The sequence below is a fragment of the Oryzias melastigma genome, linkage group LG12, assembly GCF_002922805.2.
Source record: "Oryzias melastigma strain HK-1 linkage group LG12, ASM292280v2, whole genome shotgun sequence".
NCBI lineage: Eukaryota > Metazoa > Chordata > Actinopteri > Beloniformes > Adrianichthyidae > Oryzias > Oryzias melastigma.
The window spans coordinates 8,982,308-8,992,615 of NC_050523.1; the positions used below are offsets into that span (position 1 = coordinate 8,982,308).

General features: G+C 38.6%; 1 protein-coding gene across 1 annotated transcript in view; it reads left to right on the forward strand.

Moving 5' to 3' along the window:
• Positions 1 to 9,262, forward strand: part of tmem38b (transmembrane protein 38B) — an 11,261-nt gene extending 1,999 nt beyond the window's left edge. The window contains exons 2-6 of the mRNA XM_024299710.2: positions 4,294 to 4,450; positions 4,693 to 4,877; positions 4,960 to 5,047; positions 6,010 to 6,127; positions 8,425 to 9,262. Coding sequence (XP_024155478.1) covers positions 4,294 to 4,450; positions 4,693 to 4,877; positions 4,960 to 5,047; positions 6,010 to 6,127; positions 8,425 to 8,688 — 812 coding nt within the window. The 3' untranslated portion in view covers positions 8,689 to 9,262. The remainder of the gene's footprint in view (positions 1 to 4,293; positions 4,451 to 4,692; positions 4,878 to 4,959; positions 5,048 to 6,009; positions 6,128 to 8,424) is intronic.
• Positions 9,263 to 10,308: the final 1,046 nt, after the last annotated feature.

Here is a 10,308-nt window from a genome sequence, read left to right on the forward strand (position 1 = left end):
TTTTTTTTTTTTCTCAAATTCAAACCAGGTCTGGGTATCGGCTGACATCCATCTTGTTTTAGGGTGTGGGGGTCTATAAAGTGTCTACAGTTTGCTGCTACTCCTCAGATAAGATCCTCCAAACTGCTGTCCCAGTGCAATGCTGCATTCAAATGCAGAATTCAGTCGTAGTCAAGGAAATGAGGGGTCACCTTTGCCCTGTGGTGCAGACAGGATGTAACCCCCCCTCCCAAATTAAAACCCCTACAGCGTTTTAAAGCAAAGCTAAAATTCCTGAGAAAACATTTAATCTTTCTTATTCTTTGGAAACTTTAAGAAATACATCAAAAAAGGGTTTAGTGTGCAACTTTAAGACCTCCAGAAAACCTGCTAATGTCCTCATAATTCTATTTTTCAATTATCTTGATTCCAAACTGATTAAACGGTGCATTCCACATTCAGAAAAGTCCATTCAGTGCATGGAAAAGTTACATCTTTCCATCTTGTAGAAGAAAGTTATTATAATTGGATTTATGGAGGAAAAAATAGCAAAAGTGTGCAGCGGGTACTTTAACTTTGTAAAGTAATTGTGTCACTGGATCTGTGGAGTCAGGTGGGCTTTTAACATCATCTCTCCACACGCACGCTGCCCCATTGTAGTTCCTCTGCTGCAAACCTATTTTGGATCATGCCTCGCCAAGCATCCACGCTCTTGACCTTTTCACTAATTGTCCCTCACTGCTCTTTGCACAAACAATACGCCATGCAGAGCCCCTCTTGTCAGGACTCTTTTGGTTTAGAAATGTAGTTTTAAGACTGAGCTTTTTGAAGATTAGAAATTAAATCTCCTAGAAATGGAGACAAAAGGATTAGCCATTAAAGATTAAAGAGATCCACGCTTTGCTTCTTCCCAAAAAGGAAAGGAATGCCAGAGACGGTCCAGCCCTCCTTTTCTTCTTCTCTTTCCGGCGGTAAATCCTCTCATCCTCCACCAACTCCAGCAGAAGTGGAGACAGAAAAAGTCCCAATTTGTTTGGTGAATCATTGCAGGTTTATCTCATGAAAGACAGAAGCAGTGTTTGAGAGTACTGAAAAAAGAAGGACAGTGTTTCTTTCGTCCTGCCTGAGGCTGTGATGATCCGGAATGACAGGATTTCTGGAGTTACGACTTGTCTGTTTTTGATAGAACAACATCAACAGAAGGAAGTTTGAACTCTGTGTTGTCTGTAAGCGAACAGAAGAGGGTCAAACACGACACAGCTGCAGTGAGTGTCGCTGGGGTGGTTCCTCAGATTTTCATTGACTGTATAAGAGAACTGGACTTTATGACCACTCCTTCCTGGCGTTTCAAACAGGAAGTATCAGTTGGTTCCATGAAGACAAAATTTCATAGACTTCTATTGAGAAATAAATCATTCAATTTGTCTGAAAAACTCATTTTTTTATATGTTCTTGCTATTCCCAAAAGAGACATAAATGTAAATAAACTGTCTCTAAATTTAAATAAAACCAACTCATAATTATTCAATAACAACACATTTTTCCCCCAAGCTCAGGTACAGATTAATGGTGTAAACAAAGACAAATTAAACTAAATTTCTAGGAGTAATTATTGATGATAAAATAAGTCGGAGACATCCATGTCAAACTCACTAGCTTTAAAAATCCAAAAAAAGTCTTGAACACAAAAATCATTGCACATTTTGTACTATTCTCTACCATCACCATATTTATAGTATTGAACTGAAGTATGGGGAAACACAATTGACTGTATATAGAGAACTGGACAGAGCGAGTGAGACATCATACATAAAAAAACAACTTACTTCTGGTTCCAACCAAATTAAATAAATTCAGTCGCCATTTTTCCACGATGTGTTCGTCGCCATGTAGGAACTAGATGTCCACAGAAAGCCGTGATTGGTCCGCGTTGTTCTTAGTTTCTTTGGCAACCACTCTCTCCAATCAGTAGTGAGCTTGTTTGTAGGCCACGCCCCTTCTACTGAAACATTTGAACATTGACGTGAGACCAACTGATTTATTGAGACATTTGATTGGTGAATTTATAACTTGAATAATTTTCGCTACAGATAAAATAGAATTAGTAAGAAGATGCTAAAATAAGGTATTGGAGCAAGTATGGTTAGTCTTTCAAATAAAATGAGGGAGTAAAAACTGTTTGTTTCTCGACAGCAAAAAAATGCAAACTTTTGTGCAAAAAATGCTAATCTGAGCACAAATAATCCAAACTTGTGGTTGCAAAATGAGAATGTGGGGGCAAAATTCTAACTTTTTGGTGCAAAAAAACGCTAAGATGTGTGCAAAAAACACTAACTTGAGCACAAAAAAAGGGAACTTGTGTGTTTAAAAAAAAAAAAAAGTGAACTTGTCTGCAAATAGCTAATTTGTGCACACAAAGTGCCTATGAAATGCTAACTTCAGACCATTAAACCAAATCATGGCAACAAAATGCTAGTTTCAGAACTCTATGGGATGGTGAGTTTATTACTTGAATAACTTGCGCTACAGAAAAAATATGATGAAAAAAAATTTAATTAGCAAGAAGATTCTAAAATAAGGTATCGGCGCAAGAATGGTTATTCTGACAAATAAAATGATGGTGTAAAAGCTGTTTGTTTCTCAACAGTAAAAAATGTTAACTTTTGTGCAAAAATGCTAACTTCAGGCCATAAAAAATAAATCATGGCCACAAAATGCTAATTTCAGAAGTCTATGGGAATTTGGCTTTTTGGGACCAGTGAGTACCGTACTTTTTTTTTTTTTTTTTTGAAAGTGAGGGGGAGGGGTCACTCAGTCCAGTTCTCAACATACAGTCAATGAGAAACACGTAAATCGACTATCTGTTCTCTGTATATACAATGCAATTAAAAAAGGGCTATTCACCGTGCTTATTACTATGAACACACCCATCAACTATTTGTCAAATCTAACATACTGAAGTGATCTGACTTTATTGCATTCAGTACATTTCAGTTTCCATAAAGTAAAGAGAGGAAGCATCAGTTTTCAAGCTCAAATTCCGTTTTCTGAGCCACAGGCTGCTGCGTTTGTTGTACTCCTGAACCTAAAGCGATGACGGGGCAGCAGGGTGTGTGTGCCTCCTAAAACCCTGACAGCTGTGTGAACGCAGCACTGTTGAGTGTTTACACTGTCAGGTTGGTGACAGTTACAATGCTATAGATCAGCGGGTTCAGACCTCCGCCTCCTCTCTGACTCAGAAATCATCATTTTCAACATTCAACATTCCCTTCAGTTGTGAGAAAACCTGCAATTCTAGATAAAGGTTTCTGTAAAACACACTGCAAAATAAAAATCAATGTAAATAGATTAATTAAAGGTGGTAAAGGAGCATGTTTTCTTTTCTTTCAATGCAGCAGAGAGCTGGTAGGTCACATGTTATGCTAGTTTGGTTGTGAAGGAGGCGTCAGAACCCGCTCGCCGCCGTCTTACATCATTCTGCCTAAAGCATAAAAGCATTAAATATGATGCTGAAAATATAAAAAAAGAAACTCTTCTGCCATGAGCAGAAAAACGTGGGTTTTTGACCCACTTTGTGGTTCGTTTTGCCTTCTTCTTGAGATGAAAAACCCTAAAATTACACTTTCTGACCATTATCTGAAGCACTCTTCTTTGGCTCCTCCTCATTTTTACAGCCAAAGGACTTGAATTTCAGACATTAACAGTTTTAGAATCGTTTAAATCTGTTTTTGCACAATTATACAGGATTTTCTGATAAAATGTTTACATTGACAAAACAGACTGTTCGAAGAAACTTAACAAAATTTTACTAACACATGCTAAAAGAGTTCTTGGATGAAGGGCTTTAAATGTAACCAGTTCCTCTTTCAGAGTCTGTAATCTGTGGTAATCCTCAGATTAGCGTTTTGATCCTGAAGATGGTGGCAGCAACTCAAGGTAGGTGAGGCTGGATTAACTGATACCTGCCGGTCTTACTTTAGGTTTTTTTTCTAAACTAATTAAAGAAAAAAACTATCTATTTCTCCAAAGAGAACCCTCTGAGCTGCTGATGAATTCCATGATGCATAAAAGTCATTTCTCTGTACTTTGATCTTTTATCTTCTTCTGCAAACATGCTGATAAGCTCTCCTTTATGACACAAGTTAATGTTTAGAGACTTGCACATTATCAGTCAGGCGAGTGCAAAGTATAAACGTCAACAAATATTCATGACTTTCCTGCAGAGATTTACAGCCTTTTTTTTTTTAAATCCCAAATGAAAAATTGTGCTCTGAGAAATCCTCACTCATGGTAAACTGTTGTGTTGTCGTGCAGGAGCTCTGGAGGTTTCCAGGGCCAGCCCCCTTGCCTGCTGGTTCAGCTCCATGCTCTACTGCTTTGGGGGGGCGGTGCTGTCGGGGGTCATGCTGGCCGAGCCCCCTGTGGCGCCTCTGTCCAACGGCACCGGGGTTCTGCTGGCCTCAATCGTCTGGTAAAAAGATGACAACATTTCAAAAAAGTAGAACAAGAAAAAAGATTTGGAGTCTGCTTTTATTTTGGAGAGTTTAAATGTATGAATGACTTCCTGATTTTTTGGAGTTTCTCTATTTTGGTTTTTAGTGCCCCCTACAGGCGGCAGATAAAATTACACCACCTCAGAAATAAAAAGGACACACTGCCCTCTAGTGGCTAAAAGAGATTTTTTTTTCTAACAGGTGGTGCGTGTCTCTACAGGTACCTGATCTTTTACTGCCCCAAGGACGCGGTGTACAGCAGTGCTGCCCTGCTGCCCCTCAGGCTGGTGCTGTCGGGGATGAAGGAGGTGACCCGGACATGGAAGGTGCTGGGAGGAGTCACTCAGGCGCGCCAAAAGTACAAGGACAGTCTGCTGGTCATGATAGCCATCGGGTGGGCCAGAGGTCAGGCAGGGGGATTTAGTTTGATTTCACTTCTTGAAAGTCAGGTGTGATATTTAAATGTTTTGATTTGTCGTCTCTCCAGGTGCTGGAGGAGGTCTCATCAGCAACTTTGAGCAGCTCGTTCGTGGTGTTTGGAAGCCGGAGACCAACGAGCTCCTCAAGATGTCTTAGTAAGTCTTTACCAGAGTGAAACTGCACCTATGTGATGTTTGACCCCACGGAAAGCATGCTTGTGTCACCCTCTTTGACCTATCTCGACTCCTTACACACGAACATGCAACGCTTTACGTTCATCCGCTTTTCTTTGCTTCAGAATCCACTGAATTACATTAATTGCTGTTAAAGAGTTACAGTAGTCCATAAAATGTTTACATCGGCGCTAAAGGTTAAGGGTGAGATAGACGTTAAAAGAGGACAATGGAGTCAGAGAGTCAGAATTAGCATTAGTGAAAGCAAATAGATTTTTACTTCAACACATAATTGATTTGAAGACTTCAAAAAATATTTTATTTTAGTTATATATAATTGTCGTAAATCCCACATGTGTGAAACTCTCATAGTGGAACATTAGAGTCAATCTGTGCATTTTCTATAGAGTGGATTTACTTTGTGGGAATAATTGATGCAAAAAATCAACTTTTTTCAATAAATACTCCTGGTTTTGTCTATTAAAAACCCACTCTAATCATTTTTAAGATCTCTCTGTTTACATTCTCTAGCTTCTCTCGCTTTATTTTTTTTTTTTAACATGTCATCATCATCAGTATAATGCCCAAAGATTTTTTATTAGAGTTTCTTCTTTTCTTTCAAATTAAAAGTATTTTTTCCCTTGCTGAATCTTTTTTATGGAAGGAAATTTTAATTTGATTTAATTTTTTGGTAACTTTGTTAGCCTTTGAGTTGTAGTTCAGCAAATGTTGCACATACATTTTAGACAAAGAACCAACGTGCGTCAAGAAGGTTTTACAAAATAAAACTTCCAATTTGATACATAACAGATTCTGTATGTTGCGTATTTTCGATCCAAGGACCCGTACCTGCCCACAGCTTGGTGAATGGATCTACAAGATTTCATATTCTTGATTATATATATTGTTTTATCGTATTTTTAAATCCTGCTTGTCTCTTTTAGCCCCACAAAGATCACCCTGATCGGGGCGGTGCTGTTCACTCTTCAGCAGACCCACTACCTTCCCCTGCAGAAGCACCACCTGATGCTGGTCTACACCGTCTTCATTGTTGTCAATAAGGTCAGTCTGGTGTTTATACGGATGAAGCTGAGCTGGAGATGATTTTTAACTTTAAAAACAAGCGTTGAGAAGCAGAATATTTAGAATAAATAGGGTGCAAATGTTTTTACTCCTGCCAGATCTCGTCTTTTAAATGACCTTTCTTCTTTGGCTTTCTGAAGCTTTTGCTTCAGTGACTCGCATTAGTCGGTATTACCCGCAGAGCTGGAGCTTTTGCATCATGTTCTCCGGCTTACATCATCTTGCTCTTTCCTTTTCTCAGGGAAACGCGTGCTCTTGACTGAGACACAGATAAACCGACCGCGTCTGCTTTCAACTGATTGTTATTCAGATCGCTCTCTGACTGATCTGTCAAATTAACAGCCAACGCTTTCATCAGATTTATGAGCCTGCTATTTATTATGACGATAATGCAGATTATTCACAGTCATCCTCCAATTCAAACTCAATAAAATCCTTTTATTTAGCGTGTATGCCTGTTATCAATCAGACTATATATTCTTTTTAATTTAGTAAAATATAAAACTCCAGTTTTAAACACGTTCCTCAATTTTCCAGCTTTTCACAATAAAAGCCTTTGTCTCCTAGCGGATGTTGGTAGAAGAAAGTAAAGCAGTTTTATGCTAAAGGATCACAACATTAGAGAGAGTCTTTCACTTAAACATAATTCATTTTTAGCTTGGAAAATGTATAGTTTTGAAGAATCCAATTTAATAAAATATTTAATTCAGTTATAGATCATTGTGGCATGACAAATATGCCTAAAAATAATGACAAATCAGTTACAAACTCTTTATTTTTACATTTTTAGTTCACAACATTCTGAAAATAAAACAAAATTCAATTTTCAAGATTAAAAAAACATTTTTTCTCTTTAAAATATGCCTTTTTTAATTTTTTTAAATTTATTTAAACATTTTTTCTGTGTTCTATTTTGATTCAGTTCTTCATCTTTTGGTTGCTCCCTCTGGGGGGCGCTACAGCATCTGCATCCTCCTCCTCATGTCCTCCTTTGCTCCATCCATGTACCTCCATCCTTTTACCATCATCACTGTCCCTCCTCTGAATGTGTCCAAATCATCTCAATCAGTATTTATCTCCACAAATATCTAACATAGCTGTTCTTGATGGATTCATTCCTGATGCTGTTCGTCCTCGTCATTCCTAAAGAAAACCTAAACATCTTCAGCTCTGTTCTTAGTAACCTCGCTTGTGTTCCTGTCTTTTTGCTTCTGACCTTCATTCCTCTCCTCTCCTTTCCAGAGCAAACTTCTGCCTCTGTAGATGTTCCTTCACCCGCTCTTCTCTTCCTATAAATCATCATCTGAAAACATTGCGACCCACAGATATTTCATTTCTAACCTCGACTGTCACCACAGCGAACTAGAAGGAGCTCAAAGCTGATTCTTGGTTGAGTCCCACCGAAACTTTGAACTCACCTATAGCACATCTCACCACTGTCAACTGAACAACTCCAACGTTCTTCTGTGCCACTCCAGACATCCTCGTCCAAACCACAGCTCCTCCCACTAGACTTGTTCTAAATCTACAAAGACACATCTGACCTTATCTGTTCCTCTTCAAAGCATCTTCACGACATGAAACCCTTCTCTTCTGATTTCAGCAGAGCATCAACTGCTCTTTCCTACTTCATTGTGTGAGCTTTATTTCTACACCAGAAGATTTTTCCTTCCTTCCTCAGACATCCTCTCACTCTCAAGATCTTGTTAAACAGCTCAGTCAGAAACTTTCCTGTCACCTCTCCTAAATAAGAATGCTGTTAGCACCAACGGACTTTCCACTCTTCATCTTCTCATCTTTGCTACTTCCTGCTCTATGACAGTCTCCTCGTCTCCTCTGTGTTCTCTAACATTTTGGTCGTTGCAGTTCGTGATTCTCATGATCGATTTTTGTCTTTGGTTTCATTTCGAAATCTCTTCCAGACTCTGAACCAGCACATTGAAGCTCTTGTGGTTTCACATTTATTTAGTTTATTTTGTGTTTTAAACAGCAGCTACACAAAATACAACAAACACCAAACAGAGATTTTTATGCAATTCATTACAAACATTTCAGATCTTTACTTCAGTCCTTTCTTTTACTGGCAGCTCATACACGTGACTAGATTTAGGGTTTTTTGTTTTATTTCTATATTGATAAAGGTACATTTTATTCTAAATTATTTCGGATTTTCCGTTGTGTTTCATTAAAAATCTTCAGCACAGTCCCACAGTAGTTTGTGAAAAACAAACTTTTGTTATCTCGTAACCTTTATTTTTCCTTTTTTTATTTGTCAGTCTCGGATGATGCTGACCGGCTCCTCCTCCTCACCTTTCGCCGCCATCGAGTCCATCCTCTACAAGACCCTTTTTACAGGCCACTCCCCTTACTCCGCCCTCACAGGTGAGGTAAAGGAGCCGTGCATCGATAATGGCGACGCAAAAAGCGCAGCGAAGGAGAACGGATCCTCCAGATCTCCCGGCGCCGCTGGGGAAGGACAACGCAGAGCCAAAGAGGAGCCCAAGAGCTCGGATGCAAAAAAATCCAAGAAGATCAACTAGTTAGCCTTTAGCATGTAGCAGCTTTTCAGGGTCATGGAGTCATCCCTAACGTTGATTGATTTGCTGTGTTGGGGGATTGATCTGTGTTTGTTTGTCTGAGAATGAATTTTTGTTGAAACATTTTCTTTTCCATAAGCTGTTCCTTCAAACGTTTGAAATTGCTGGACTTCTGCAAACTCTGCACTTTTCTCTGGGATGACCCATCCCCCCACCACCACCCTTAAGGAGCTGTGAAGGACATCCTGTTTGAAGGAACTTCACAGAACGCTTCGACCAAATACACTTTCAGAGAAATATTTATTTTCAGAGAGAAAAAAAAGTATATTAATATTTCCAGGTTTTGGGGACCAATGCTGTTTACCTGCTGATTTAAGAATGTATACGCCTTTCGTTGATATCTAAAAGTTTCTTATTCTAACATATATTTTTAAAGAGATATCCAGATGTTTTATTATATTTATGCAACCTAAACGCATTCTTGAATGTCAAATATTTAGAAACGGAATGCAAATATATTTTGTTGGATTGATAAATGCCTTAAATGAAAACTGACAATAAACGGGTTTCTGTGTGAGATGTCGCCTTTCTTTGTGGGTTACGGCTAAACTCTGGAAAAGTCTAAACATTTATGCACAGAATGATGTTATTTAAAATAGTGAAGTCAAGTGTCACAGTGGCTGAAACAGGTTTGTATTTTGTGTTGTGTAGCACTTCCTGTCCCAAACTGTTTAAAGATGGCTGAAGATTATAGTTATGAATTTAAATTTAGTTGCTTGATGCCATTTTTATGGTCATCTTTAAGGTTTTTGGTTTTGTCTATAGCACCGAATATTTTCTATAGAAGATTGAGTGCCGCATGTGGACTAAAATGAGCTTCTTGTCTCTACTATTTCAGCTAAACCTTGAAAACTTGAATCAGCATCTACTTTCAAACAAATAAATATATTCATCGAGTGAAAAAATTTATTTTGGAGGTTTATTGAGGTTTTGTTATGAAAGAAAATAAGTCTGGACTGGGAAGTTGGGGAAAAAGTTCAAAAAATGATGAAAAATCTGACAAACCATTGACAGTATATAGAGAGAACTGGACTGACTAACCCCTCCCCCCCCACACGGTGCAAACAGGAAATGCCTGCTGGTCCCAGAAAGTCAAAATCCCATATTTCTATTCAGAAATGAACAGCTCAGTCATTCTGCCAGAATAACCGTTCTTTATCTGGCGTCTCTTTTTAACGTGTTCTTGCTGAACCTTTATTTTCTTTATTGCAAGTTATTCAAGTTCTAAACTGGCCAATCAGATGCCCCAACAAGAGCCTGTGATGCCTGCTGGCCCCACCTCCAACGTTTGAAGCGTTTGATAGATTCTTCTGCACTCGCTTTCAGTGGAAGAAGGGGCGTGGCTTTCTCACAAAGTCACTCCTAATTAATGAGAGTAGATGCCATAGACATGATGACTCGGACCAATCACTACTAATTAATGTCGTCTGGTTTCTGTACCGTAGAAAGTTGAGTTGATTTCATTTTAATGGAACTCGAACTAAGGCATTTTCTATTGGTGACGTCACTGCTTTGCTTTGTCCATCTCTACATATGTCAATGATTTAAACCTAAATTAGCAAC